The sequence below is a fragment of the Mytilus edulis genome, chromosome 5 (assembly GCF_963676685.1).
Source record: "Mytilus edulis chromosome 5, xbMytEdul2.2, whole genome shotgun sequence".
In the NCBI taxonomy this organism is placed as follows: domain Eukaryota; kingdom Metazoa; phylum Mollusca; class Bivalvia; order Mytilida; family Mytilidae; genus Mytilus; species Mytilus edulis.
The window spans coordinates 89,165,753-89,180,972 of NC_092348.1; the positions used below are offsets into that span (position 1 = coordinate 89,165,753).

Genomic DNA, 15,220 nt, shown 5'->3' on the forward strand with positions numbered 1-15,220 from the left:
GAGAATGAATTGCTGAATCCGTAATAAAAGTGTGCTGTTTCCGATAGAGAATGGATTGGTGAAAGCATGATGAAGGTTTTCTGTTTCCAAAAGAGAATGAATTGGTGAAGGCGTGATGAAGTTGTACTGTTTCCTATAGAGATGAATTTGTGAAGGTGTGATAAAGGTTTGCTGTTTCCGATAGAGAATGAATTGATGAAGGCGTGATAAGGGTTTGCTGTTTCCGATAGAGAATGAATTGATGAAGGCGTGTTAAAGGTGTGCTGTTTCCGATAGAGAATGAATTGGTGAAAGCATGATGAAGGTGTACTGTTTCCTTTGGAGAATGAATTGGTGAAAGCATGATGAAGGTTTGCTGTTTCCGATAGAGAATGAATTTGTGAAAGCATGATGAAGGTTTGCTGTTTCCGATAGAGAATGAACTGGTGAAGGCATGATAAAGGTTTGCTGTTTCCGATAGAGAATGAATTGGTGAAGGCATGATAAAAGTGTGCTGTTTTCGATAGAGAATGAATTGATGAATGCGTGATCCAAGTGTGCTTTACCGATAGAGAATGAATTGGTGAAGGCGTGATAAAGGTGTTCTGTTTCCGATCGAGAATGAATTTGCTGAATGCGTAATAAAGGTTTGCTGTTTCCGATAGAGAAATAGAGAATGAATTGGTGAAAGCATGACGAAGGTTTTCTGTTTCCAAAAGAGAATGAATTAGTGAAGGCGTGATGAAGTTGTACTGTTTCCTATAGAGAATGATTTTTTGAAAGCATGATGAAGGTTTGCTGTTTCCGATAGAGAATGAATTAGTGAAGGCGTGTTGAAGTAATACTGTTTCCTTTGGAGAATGAATTGGTGAAAGCATGATGAAGGTTTGCTGTTTCCGATAGAGAATGAACTGGTGAAGGCGTAATAAAGGTGTTCTGTTTCCGATCGAGAATGAATTTGCTGAATGCGTTATAAAGGTTTGCTGTTTCCGATAGAGAATGAATTGGTGAATGCGTAATACAAGTGTGCTTTACCGTTTGAGAATGAATTGGTGAAGGCGTGATAAAGGTTTGCTGTTTCCAATAGAGAATGAATTGGTGAAGGTGTAATAAAGGTGTTCTGTTTCCGATAGAGAATGAAAAGGTGAATGCGTGATACAAGTGTGCTTTACTGATAGATAATGAATTGGTGAAGGCGTGATAAAGGTGTGCTGTTTCCGATAGAGAATGGATTGGTGAAGGCATGGTAAAGGTGTTTTGTTTCCGATAGACAATGAAATGGTGAAGGCGTGATAAAGGTGTGCTGTTTCCTATAGAGAATGAATTGGTGAAGGCGTGATAAAGGTTTTCTGTTTCCGATTGAGAGTGAATTGCTGAAGGCACGATAAAGGTTTACTGTTTCCAATAGAGAATGAATTGGTGAAGGCGTGATAAAGTTTTGCTGTTTCCGATAGAGAATGAATTGTCGAAGGCGTATAGGCGAGTGTAATAATTGAAAAAGACGTCTAGTTAAGGACTTTAATGCACCCACCTAACACACGGCTAATTTCTTTTTTAAATGAAAGAATAATGATTTAACTTTGATTTTTGCCCGGTCGTCACAAAATCGTACGGTGCAGTTTTTGTAAAATTGACGTTTATTTCAGAAATTAGTTAAAAATTATAAAATTACGACATGTTTTTCAAGCAAAAGAAATTAGTCGTATCTCTTCTTTTAGACAGAATAATTAAGTGAATTAGATTCTTAAAATAATGAAAAAGAATATTTACAACTAAAACTCCGCATGCTTTTGCATTCCTTCTAAATATTTGACATTTTGTACGAAAATTTTCATAATCCTGACCTTTTCGGATCTAAAATTTTTTTTTTTTATTAAATGCTTTTGCACTCTATCCATTTTAGAACACACCAAATCACTCATCAGTTATCGTTTTTTCATTCAAGATCAAGACTTTATCTCAACATTTCTTAAAATCACAAATTTCTGTAATTTTATGATGTTGGGTAAAATCACTATAGTTTCCGGAATCCTTTATCTATTTCGTTATCGTTTTTTTACTGAATATATTAGTCGATTTCCGTGTACTTAATAGTGCTATTAGAGTACGATAAATCATATTTAAACGGTTATATTTCTATCTTGAACTTCAGTGTATATTAAATAGATATAAAATCGTCCGAAATTAAGATCAAATCAAAGTAAAACATAGTTTTTGAGTTCTGTAGAATTCACCCATTTCTAAAAAAGGAATCGTATCGGAAAATTATAGAAAATCTTCCGAGTCGTGTCAAATTTTCACAGTCCAGTTCACAATGAAACCCTTCCTTTGCTAAAGAGCAAAAACTATCTATTGATTGACACAGATGCATAGTCTGTCATGTATTTACTACATAGAAACTATGTAGTTAAACACTTAAATGAAGATACAGTTGTATTGCCGCAGTGGGAAAACGAAAAGATGAAGTTTACAGAAGACTGGTCGATGAATATGAAAAAAATGAAAACATCCCATTTGAAAATACAAAATATCATAAAAGTTGCTATGAATATTTCGTAAGCACAACCTATCATCTTCGGTTTTGTCTGTACAAAGACTTTGTACTACATGTACCAATTCTACCGACCAGTCTCTTCTCATATATATCAACGAGGGCAATAGATCTACAACTCATTCTGATTTGTCTGTTTGTATATTTTGCAAATATATAAAGCCTATAAGCAAGTTACACAACTTCATAAGGTATCCTCTGAGTAGCAAACTCAAGTTGTATTGAGTGTTAAAATACATATATCTCCTACAATATATCGAAAAAAGAAGATGTGGTATGATTGCCAATGAGACAACTATCCACAAAAGACCAAAATGACACAAACATTAACAACTATAGGTCACCGTACGGCCTTCAACAATGAGCAAAGCCCATACCGCAAAGTCAGCTATAAAAGGCCCCGATAAGACAATGTAAAACAATTCAAACGAGAAAACTAACGGCCTTATTTATGTAAAAAAAAAAAAGAACGAAAAACAAATATGTAACACATAAACACGACAACCACTGAATTACAGGCTCCTGACTTGGGACAGGCACATACACAAATAATGTGGCGGGGTTAAACATGTTAGCGGAATCCCAACCCTCCCCTAACCTGGGACAGTGGTATAACAGTACAACATAAGAACGAACTATAAAAATCAGTTGAAAAAGGCTTAACTCATCAGATGGACAAAAATACAAATGGACGTAATGATCTGATTTGCGAAATAACTCATGATAATTTTACTATTAATTCTTTATACCATCGAGCTTGCATCGCTAAATATTTGCTACAAAATTTTAAGTCAGAAAGTAAAGAGCTATTTTATTCTGAACATAAAACAGCTTTTACTAACATTTCGACGATTAAAGATGACGTGCCTGCACACAAGGAAGTATTCTGGTTAACAACTTTAATTACTTGCTCAGTTAACCGGGCTTAATTTCTGCCCGAGGATCGCCGCCGGGAAAACTACACAACATATTATCAGCTTCAACAAATACTAAAAATACATGTATATGGTCAATTTATAGTTACAATGTACATGTATACAGCCTCAACAAGACCAAGGTACATCCAATATTGTATACAGCAGCTCTATAATTTTGTCTTATTCTTTTTAACTGATTTTCATTTAGATTTATCATTACAAATGCACCGTATTTATGGACACACCTTTGATAACTATTAACAAGTTTGACTGATCAACAGATTAGAAAAATTGAAAATGGGGCATACATTCTACATGGCATTATTTTTCTTCTGGGGGTCAAAATTTTATCCAAGACAATGTCGACCTAACTACAGAAACAATAAAAGTTCTCCATATGACTTTGGTTGGTTAAAAGGCAACATCCGTCCGGTATGGTGTTATCCAACTTTCTACAAGATTTGATCTGTTCACGCAGGAGAAGGGTTGAGATTGCAAAAACATGTTTAACCCCGCCGCAATTTTGCGCCTGTCCCAAGTCAGGAGCCTCTGGCCTTTCATATTTTTGTATGATTTTTTGTTTTAATTTCTTGAGTATATTTCGAAGCTTAGTATGACGTCCACTATCATTTCAAACTAGTACATTTTTGTTTAGGGGCCAGCTGAAGAACGCCTCCAGGTTTGGGAGTTTCTTGCTGCATTGATGACCCATTGGTGGTCTTCGGCCGTTGCCTGCTTTTTGATCGGGTTGGTGTCTCTTTGACAAATCCCTCATGTCCATTTCCAATTTTTAATTCAATCTGTATATAGTAGATCTTGTGTCCGCTTTGAGCAAAACCTCTGCTGTACTGGTATATGCCCATGCCAAGGGAGATGTCTTTGTATGGATATTTTGACCGATATGAATGATTAGATTACAAGTTAAAATGAAGCTATAATATTCCGATATCGCAATATTCCGACACCTAAATGGTACTACATCCCATTGGTCCGACGTTTCGATCATTTAGGTTATACGCTAACGGGATTTTAACATAAGAAAGCCAAATAAAAGGTTCAATATTAGGATAACCTTGTCCTCCGTTTGAAGCGGTGAAACAAGATATAAAAAAGTATTACGTAGTGCCAAAGTAGCCGAAGGTCATCACTAGCGTAATTTAAAAAAAGAACAAACTCCTTTGTCAAGTGTTGTTTAATTAATAAGATATCTCAAGATACACGGCGGCCGACCAAAGTAAAATCAAACACAGTTTGACGTACAATGAGTGGTCATTTTTTCCTTGTGATGTTTTATATTAAAATTGTCAATTTGTTGATATAAATATACTAGTAGCACTTTACTCATTTTAGTAATGTTAGTTAGTACTCTTATCATATCTGATTTAGTGATGTAAATGAAATTGCGGTATGATCCAGACTCAACATATTGCACTACAATAATAACAAAAAATCCGCCCTATGGTTGTCTGATTTTGAAGCGGTTCGTAGGCTTTCAAACTAACAGGAGACCATACGCTTCCTCAATTTTAATGTACAGCTCATCATGGGACTTTCTAAACAATTAAAAATACGTCATATGTTAAATTTCCCCTTGCTTCAAATATTTTGTTTCGGATTATTTATATCAAATTTGCAGATATATGTTTGTAAATACGTGCAATCAAATGATACGGAGGTATTATAAGATTTAGATAATAGAAGGGCGACTACAGATACATTTGTGTGACTTAATGGTTGATTTTCAAAGACTCCGAGAGAAAACGTTACGTAACATGCGTTACCGTTAAAATCAACCAAAATTAATTAACACTATGATAGAAATATATTTTCCCAACAGTAATACAGCATTCCTATAAAATTGTTTCATTTTTGCATTTGTTTTGATTCGATTTTTCTACTGGAAGTATCCGTGAATTGAAATTGCACCCATGACCTTTGACCACGAGTTAAAAAAAAATGCACCATAATTTCTTTTGACGACCGGGATATTTAGAAAGTACACATTCTTAGCTTTCCAGTGATATATAATTTAGCCGTGTGTTAGGTAGGTGCATTAAAAATGTAAATTTGGCTCTCATATCACTCGCCTATAATAAAGGTTTGCTGTTTCCGATACAGAATGAATTGTCGAAGGCGTAAACTTTAAACAGCGGTTCATTACCGTATTAAAGAATTTCCTTTTTAATTTCAGTATTTTCATTTCACCATCAACATTACATTAAGGTATGACATATCTCTATGTCAACAGTTTATGTAACTTTCTTAATATATCTATTTTGTAATTGCTTTGTTGAAATTATCATTCCTATGACAAAGACATAAAGTTAACTGATCGAGTATTCTAAATATAGCAACAAAGAGATTTTTTTGAGTTTCATATCACATCACTTTTCTTTATAATTTGAGGCTGAATATATAGGAAGGGAAACAAGCTTTAATCGTGGGTTAACATTTTGTACAAATAACAAATTTTGACCTAGGATAAATAAGTATGTGTTATTTAAGATAGAAACTAGATCATCTATTGATCACAGATTCCTCTGCTTGCAACAGCTGACAAATTACGATTTTTTTCTCGTCTGAGGAGGAATTAAGTATAAGAAAGCGAGACATAAATGTGCTTTTCCGGCAGGTATGGATGAGGATGTGTCAACCAAATTGTCAAGTTTTCTTTGTAAGTTAGTTTTATAGATAGATTAACGATTTTTTTTTATATAAAGCATAACTACTAGTACATATCAGTTGGAAGACTAGTTCAAGGCCCTACAATTTCCTTTAACCGTCGTTTTTCGGATAGTAACATTGTCCCAACGCCATGCATATTATATCTCTTTATTTAACATAGGCCACCAAGAAGCAAGATATTCGAAATAACCAAACTGTTATGAACAGTTTGCATGAGATTTACATAATAAAGTATAATGAGGCAAACATCAAATAAAAATAAACATAACCCAAAAAGTAAGAATTAATATTAATATATATATTTATATCGATATCTATAACGTGGTACCAGAATATATTTCGTCAAAAACAATAATACAAAAGAATGACCTTTAAAAAGGCTAGCACACAATAAACGGTGACTATTTTTAAAAATTAAAATAATTGTAGCCGGAATATTGATTAACCTCTTATAACGTCACGAGAAGTATTCAGTGCATATATGGAAGTAGACGCATTTCCACCCTAAAGCCCAATCCGAAGCAAATATTTTGACGCATAGGATTTTTGTTTTAACTTTAGGAGACTCTTTGGTAAGTCTATTATCCAAAATTGATAAAAAGAAAACACATTAACAGAAATACAAAATCTACTTTCATTTTGCCTTGAAACCTTGATATAAGGAAGTATCGGTTCTCCTAAGTACTCAAGATTACACATGCACTTACAATACTTTAAATCACAATGTTTTTGCTACACGACTTCTGCGACCTATATTATAACATGATTTAGAAGTTGTTATATATTTGAAATTGATTAACTTTCTATTATTTCTTTCGGTTGTAGAATCCGAAAAATTGGACAATTATTGCTACTCAGTAAAAAGTTTTTCTTAATCCTCTGAATAATTAAAAAGGTCTCGTCTTAATCTCCAATAAGGCGTCATAATACCTTCCCAACAACTTGTATTACTGCCAAAATAACCCAATCTGCAGAGATTTATTTTATGATGGGGCAAAGATAAAGTAAGGAAAAAATTAAAAAAATAAGAATAGAGAATATATGAATGCTCGCTGAAGTAAACGGGATACCCAAGTTCCTATGATATAACCTACACACAATAGAATAACTGTATGGGATATTTCTTTCACTGTGTCCGTAGTCCGTTAACTTTAACAAAACTCTTCTCTGAGTTACTTCGCAAATTTGAACCAAACTTGATCACATCATCATTGGGTATCAAGTTTAAAATTAAATCCGATGATTCCACGTTCTAAAAACGAGGCTTGATGTCTACATATATAACTAATGACATGCTTAAAGAAGGTCAACATTTTAACATCCCCTCTTTGTTTTTTTTTTATTTAATTGAATTGTATCAGTCTGAAAATACCCGACTAAATGGATAAAATGGTATATGACTCCAATGCCAAAAAAAATGGATATCTATCAAAACCACCAAACAACAGGGTTATTGCGTTCGCAGAGCCTCTAAGCAATTTATCCATTCAGGACTTCAAATATTTCAATCCTTTAAGGGTTGATTTAAAATACAAAAATAAGTAAGCAATGCATGTGGTTGTTTAATTTCATATATGCTTTTTTTGTGCTTCTTTATAAATATTTGTTTTTGTTTTTGTTCTGATTCAGATTGTGACACGGTGATGACTGCTGTACCCTTATTTTGACAATTTTACCTATTATTTTTTTTTTGTTCACGCATCATTGTAAATATAATGGAATTTGATGCGACTGTCATACAAGTGAGAGATTTAGCGCTATAAAACCAGGTTCAATCCACCATATTCTACATTTAAAAATGCCTGTACTAAGTCAGGAATATAACAGTTGTTGTCCATTCGTTTGATGTGTTTCATCATTTGATTTTTCTGTTTGATCAGGACTTTCCGTTTTGAATTTTCCTCGGAGTTCAGTATTTTTGTGATTTTCATTATTACTTTATATTTTGTTCTTAATAACAAAAGAGGGACGAAAGATACCAAAGGGACAGTCAAACTCATAAATCGAAATAAACTGACAACGCCATGGCAAATTAGATAACTTTCTGGAGAAACACAACTCTTTCCATCCTGTTCAAATTGTATTTTTTCCAAAGAATCACATACCAGGACATGAGATCATATGCTAGTTTTCGAAGATTTAGAGATAGGTATTTCTCAAAAAAGAATGTCACTGTCTTGTAGATCTTCAAAATGCATTCGGCACAGTTATTCATACTGCTATATATATATATATAACTCATTAAAGCAACTGTTATTTCACAATTTGTTCAAATATATGCTAACTAAATCAAAATTATCTGTTAAGATAGCAGATGAGCTTACTGAACCGTTCGGCTTAAGTTTTTGTGTCAGGCAAAAAGGGCGAGGGGATGAACTGAGCACTTATATATATAACAAATCTTTATAAATAGCCTTCCAGATTTTTCATCCGATTCATCATGTTCATTTTTTAAAATAAACTTAGAATTGATTGTCTAATGTATGCACATGACGTTAGTTTACTATCACATTCTGATCTCGGTCTTTGAAAACAAGCTCAGTAGACTACACCAGTCATCACAGTCATGTGATGACTGGTGCTTAAATGTAAATTTAAACAAACCAAAACTTTGATATTTAAAAAATCTGGAAAATTATTACGTGACGTGAATGTGTTCAATTAAATACCTGACATCATGCTCTCCTGGTCTTTTTTTTAAAAAATTAATATATACTTTATTCTGATAAACCTCTGTAAATACAAAGATACACAGAAGAACATAGACATTATACAATATTACAAAGGTACATATGTTGAGGAAATATACAATAGATATGTTTACATGTTAAAAATGTGCAGTGTATATTAAATGAAAGACCTTAAAATATGTTCACAATTTAAAAAATTTACATTTAAAAAACCACAATTTCACAAAGTGATTATCATAGCATAACAAGTTATTAAAAGTACCTTGGTAGTGCTGTATATTTGTACAAAAAGAGATTAACAATATATTGAATCACACAATCATGGAATAATATATAGTTAATATTATTTTTGTGAAGTCTGGAAAAAGATCAAGATATTTCTCGCATTCAAAATAAGAAAAACCTACACAGTTTGAAACAAGTTTTCATCTAGACAGAAAGAAATTCCATCCTTTTTTAACTGTCCTGTCTTGATATACTTATATATAGGGTTAATGACTATGGAAGATATAAAAAATGCATTAAAAATAAGTGAATTAATTTTTAGAAAACTTGTTTTTTTTTTAATTATTAGTTTTCAAATATCTTATCCCTAGTGTTAAGTTAATTTTATATCCAAGGAGGAAGTGTTGTTTTATCCTCCAGAAAATGGCACATTTAACATAATCTATCCTTTCTTAATTATTTTGCTTTAATATTCATTGCGATATTGTTGTATTTTTAAATGTATGCCCCTTGAGTGTCCATTATTGAGTGATAAAATCTTGAATGTGCAGATTAAAGTCTTTAGTTTATTTTTCATGTTGTGTCTTCTCAAGGATTTGTATAGTTAGAACTATACAAATCCTTGGTCTTCTGTACTATTATTTGTCTGTTTGTCTTTTTATTTTTGCCATGGCGTTGTCAGTTTATTTTCTATTTATGAGTTTGACTCTCCCTCTAGTATCTTTCGTCCATCTTTTATCAACACCTATATCTTTTTGTCCATCTTGTCAAAAACTGCCAGACGACTATCTACAGAAGTTATTACCCTTAATATTTATCATCTGATTTTTTATTTTATTTTTATTTTGCTAATTTTTTGTAATATGTATAAGATAAAGATGAACTTTAAAAGGCAACAATTAATGATCTGCAAGATAATATATCAAATAAGCAACCATGACAAAAATCGTCAGCCGACACTTTATAGTAATTAGCCTTGAGTGATTTTTTTTATATTATCTTAACAATTTTTATTTAAAGATAGAGAAAAACATTGACAAGATGAAATAAGCATCAGGACAGAACTTCAACGTGGTCGAAATCGTCAGTCGACTCCTTATATGAATGATCGTTTTGACGATTTTACCTTTTTTGGGGTAAAAACAAAAGACGAAAGAGAAAATTAAAGCTATTAACACAACAAATTTCAACAATTAAGTCAACAAAACTGGAAAAATTCTGCCAATAATTACCCTTGCACAACGATTTTAATGTGTTTTGAGCAGAAACTATAGAAATTAGTGCTATACTGTAAAATAACAAGAAAACAACTTCAGCAAAAACATTAGAAAAGCGGTCAAACGGAATGTATTTTCCAAAATCTAGGACAACACCTATTATCTATCCTCGAGCTTTAAATTTTACCATTACGAAAACGAATGAAACATTTTTAAAATTTCTTGTAGATGGCATTGCTTCGTCAAATATTACCAGCAGGAAGTGCAATTCCGCTAGATGAAGATGAAAGTTCATCCTTTACAAATCTGCTGTCCCATTTCAAAGACAGTGAAAATGAGCTGCAAAGTATACTTAAATCAGAACAAGCTAACTTATTTGTTGACGAACAAATAAGGAATGACTTTATATTCTCTCAGTCGGATCTAAACAGCTTAACGAACGAAGTCCTAGACAGTGAAGAATTTTTGCTAGAATTTGAACAAATCGATATTTCTGATATTACTAATCTTGGGCAAATTGATGACGAGTATATTGAGACCCTAGGCCCTACATGTGAAGAATGTGTGACGTATGAAAAAGTTCATCGGATTACACAGATCAGTCCTGGAGATCACATTAGATTCCATAAAAGAATCGGTGGTGTGAATGTTTATAACCACCATGCAATCGTTACTGACGTTGATGCTGAACAGAACCAAAGAGTCGGCAAAATGACATTGATTCATTTTCAGAAAGATACACAAAAGTTTACAGTATTACGAGAGACAAAAGAATACGACATGGAGACGGAGGAGATTGAAATTGTGCGGTACCAGTCGCGCCCATTTACAACTGAACAGATCTTGGAAAGGGCAAATAAAATGGCCGACAAATTTGAACACGATGGACATGCTGAATCGTACTATTTATTAGGAAATAACTGTGAAGAAAAATCAAATGAAATTGCGACTGGTTCAAAATTTAGTAACCAAGTATCGTCATTTGGGAATAACGTGAAATATACCATTTCATGGCTATTAAAGCTATTTCTAAAAGGTGCAATAAAATTTTGTCAAGGAATACAACCAGTCATAAGAGGATTTGCTCATATTACTGTTATAGCTAGCTTACTTTCCATGGTCGACAGACTGGCAACATTAAAGGATAAGTTAAAGAAAGGATTGATGTGTTTAAAATGCTACGAGAAGGAACACAAAAAAATGACGGTGTCACTCATATTTTGTTTAATAAGTATTGGAATATCAGTGATGGTTCATGTTTCCTGTTTTTATTTCGCTGTAAATGCGGCTATTGCTGTTGCTTTACCGAGTGTTTCTTCATTTGTTATGGACGCAATAGTGCCTCTGATACAACCAGCATCAAAGATTCCAAAACCAGTGGTGAAACGATGTAACATGATTCGGAATGGAGATGTCATTACCTTCCCTTATATTGGGCTGAATCATGAGGGTGTTGTAACAAGTGTTTCCCCTTATAAAACCAACGATTTACACGAAGTAAAATTGACGCTTGTTCATTTTAACTATCCAGGTTTGTTTGGCACTCGAACTGTTGTCAAAGAAGAAGTCTTCTTTGATTTGAAAAAAGATTATGTTTACGTGTACGATTTCAGCCAGGAAAAACCTTTTCGGTCGCAAGAAGTAGTTAAGAGAGCATTAGACAGGGTTGGGGATCAGAGGTTCTCCACTTTTTCGAACAGATCTAGTCATATGTCAAGACACTGCAAGGTAGGATATAGAAATATTAATATTTAAAAAAAAAGGTTAACTGACGAGAATAAAATTAAAGATGGAAATGAGGAATGTGTCAAAGACAACAACTCGACCAAAGAACAGAAAACAGCCGAACTACCTATTAAAGACAATAATTTATTCGATTGTATTAATTAAGAGAAGACAATTCGTAAATGAAAGTAATACTTCATAATTTTTTGCATCCAACGGATTTTACTTTAACAGTAATGCTCAGACCTCTCGGGGCCTTTTATAGCTGACTATGCAGTATGGGCTTTGCTCATTGTTGAAGGATGAACGGTGACCTGAAGTTGTTAATTTTCTGTTTCATTTTATTCTCTTGTGGAGAGGTGTCTTATTGGCAATCATACCACATCTTCTTTTTTATACTTAAAACTTTAAAAGTCAATGAATTATAAGAACATGCATATGTTAGAAGATATAAGACAAAAAGAAATTACAAGTTTTTTATACATATTTATTTAACCTTTTCAACGCAGATTTGAAGAAAATTGATTTTATGTTATAAATCATATTAGTACTAAAGCACGGTTTAAGCACCACACAACCAAACGGACTACTAAATGGAGTGTTGTTGATATTCGCGGGGCCTCACAGTATAATCACAAGCAGTGGTATCGATATAATGCCAGTAAATGAATATATTGAAAACAAAAATAGGCACAGACAATATAGTAGAAATTTAAAATGTCAAAATGACAAGATAATCTACCCACTATACATACCAAAATTATAAAACTAGTTATATGACTTTTACCAGTTTTTAACAATTTTATTACAATTAAGGTGAATGACTATAAAAGAGAGTTGAAAGATACTCACGTGATATTCAAACTCATACGTCGAACATAAATAGACAAAACCTTGGCCGAAAAGGAAAATGACCAAGACACACACAATAGTACACAAAACAAAAACAATGAAAACTAAAGACTATACAACACGAACCCCACAAAAAACATGGGTTTGTCTCAGGTGTTCTGGAAGGGTGAGCAGATTCTGCTCCACATATGGCACCTGTCGTATTACAAGCTCGAAATACGTCTAATTCAGTAGGTCACATTCGTGAAAAGGGTAAAAAGTAAAATCACAAAAATACTGAACTCCGTTTCATAACATTTAGCAGAGATTTTCAATTTGTAATGGGCATAATTTAGAACCGTTAAAGTCAAGCCACCAAAATCCAAGCTTGATCTCTGTTTTGTAATTTAACTTTTAACCCTTTTCACGAATGTGACCTACTGAATTAGAATTATTACCGAGCTTGTAATACGACAGGTGCCACATGTGGAGCAGAATCTGCTAACCCTTCCAGAACACCTGAGATATTCCCAAGTTTTTGGTGGGGATCGTGTTGTATAGTCTTTAGCTTTCAATGTTTTTGTTTTGTGTACTATTTTTAACCACAAAACAGAGATCAAGCTTGGATTTTGGTGGCGTGACTTTTACGGTTCTAGAGTTATGCCCATTACAAATTGAAAATCTCTGCTAAATGTTATGAAACGTATACATAATACACCTTATCGCTAATCCCGGCTGACCCGGCAGCTTGAACTTTTGACGCATACAACAATCACTTTTCCATTGTGGCGTCAGATATTTTGTTTTATGACGTCAAAATTTTACGGGAACCTGTGTGATATCCAGTAATGGCGAACAAATGACGATAGAGTGTATCCGTATTAGTAAAAAACTTAGATAAAATACAAATTGGATAGCATCATTTTTACAGTCCACTTTATAACGTTATATGCAAGCGGGGACATCATCTGTTTCCCGTGGACACAGGAACTCCTCGTGTATTGTTTAACATTTTTATATCGTCAAAGGGAGCGTGTTATAGTTAAGTAACAGTGTTGTCTGTTTTGTTATGTTTTAGACTGGGAAAACTGAATTAAAGACACTGCCATATAAGAGAGCTACAGAGATGGCAAATATTTCCCCTGGAGATGTGATTGATTTCACGTATTGCAGCATGTCTCACGAAGGCGTTGTTATTAAGGTAGAATATCCAGAAACAATCAAATGTTCGGTGGTACATTACAACTATGCTGGGGTCATTAGAACTAGGACCATAGTAGAGGAGGATTTCATTTTCAAACTTGCAGATCAAGACATATTCGTTCACGATTACACCGGATGTAATATTCATGAACCGGAAGAAGTAGTTAGAAGAGCAAAATCACGACTTGGTGAACAAAAGTTCAACACTTTCACAAACAGGTCAAGTCATTTTGCTAAATGGTGTAAAATTCACGAATAAATAATTATTTGGAAACATTTACCGAACAAAACTAGACATTGTAGATGTTTAGTAATTAAATCTGACAGTGTAAATGTGCTTGAGAGCTTTCAATCTGCATAGTTTAACAGTTGATTTTCATTTGTAATCCATCGTCTGTGGTTTATTTAAGGAATGACTGTAATATGTTTATGCCCCACCTACGATAGTAGAGGGGCATTATGTTTTCTGGTATGTTCGTTCGTCCGTTCGTTCGTCCCGCTTCAGGTTAAAGTTTTTGGTCAAGGTAGTTTTTTTTAATGAAGTTGGAGTCCAATGAACTTGAAACTTTTACATGTTCCTTAGGATATGATCTTTTTAATTTTAATGCCAAATTAGAGTTTTAACCCCAATTGCACGGTTCACTGAACATAGAAAATAGTGCGAGTGGGGCATCCGTGTACTTGGGACACATTCTTGTTTCTGTCTATGAAGAAATAACATAAAAAATGTGGTGCACACTGAATAACGCGCGTATATGTGCACCATATTTTTTTTTATCTTATTTCGAATAGGCAGAAAAAATATTACAGTCATTTCTTACAATCTATTTCTTAATTCCACTTTAAACCGGAGTAAATCATGAAAAAAGTTGATGACGTCACGGTCACATGACGAAATTATGTCTATGGGCTGATAAACAAAACGACTTCAGCCAATCAGAAGACACGTAACATCCAAAATTCAATTATATGTAAATGCTGATTCAATGCCCAATATGTTGAAATATATGTGCACGTATATATTATGCTTTTTAAATGACATAAAATCTTCTGTAAAAACAACATCAATTCATATCAATATACAGATATTATTTAAAGTTTCAATGGTTGATTTAATGGGTGTGGGAGTTTCTCGCTACATTGAAGACCCACTGATGGCCTTCGGCTGTTGTCTGCTCTATGGTCGGGTTGTTGTCG

The 15,220-nt window shown here is 33.5% G+C and overlaps 1 protein-coding gene across 3 annotated transcripts; it reads left to right on the forward strand.

Moving 5' to 3' along the window:
* The first annotated feature begins 6,022 nt into the window (after positions 1-6,022).
* Positions 6,023-14,360, forward strand: LOC139524756 (uncharacterized). 3 transcript variants are annotated; one of them, XM_071319814.1, is made up of 3 exons: positions 6,023-6,121; positions 10,493-11,992; positions 13,899-14,360. In XM_071319814.1, exons 1-3 carry the CDS (start codon positions 6,086-6,088, stop codon positions 14,280-14,282), a joined length of 1,920 nt encoding a protein of 639 aa, XP_071175915.1. In that variant the 5' UTR covers positions 6,023-6,085; the 3' UTR covers positions 14,283-14,360. The 3 variants fall into 3 exon arrangements, with proteins under 3 accessions (XP_071175915.1, XP_071175916.1, XP_071175917.1); XM_071319815.1 differs by lacking the exon at positions 6,023-6,121 and adding an exon at positions 6,569-6,704; XM_071319816.1 differs by lacking the exon at positions 6,023-6,121 and adding an exon at positions 6,584-6,704 and having other exon boundaries at positions 10,068-11,992.
* Positions 14,361-15,220: the final 860 nt, after the last annotated feature.

What these genes read in the sequence shown, in the direction of transcription:
- LOC139524756 (XM_071319814.1), top strand. Translation starts at nt 6,086, where the DNA reads ATGAGGATGTGTCAACCAAATTGTCAAGTTTTCTTT. An exon ending in CAAATTGTCAAGTTTTCTTT is followed by an intron (nt 6,122 to 10,492) that starts GTAAGTTAGTTT and finishes AATTTCTTGTAG; the next exon opens with ATGGCATTGCTTCGTCAAAT. An exon ending in ATATGTCAAGACACTGCAAG is followed by an intron (nt 11,993 to 13,898) that starts GTAGGATATAGA and finishes GTTATGTTTTAG; the next exon opens with ACTGGGAAAACTGAATTAAA.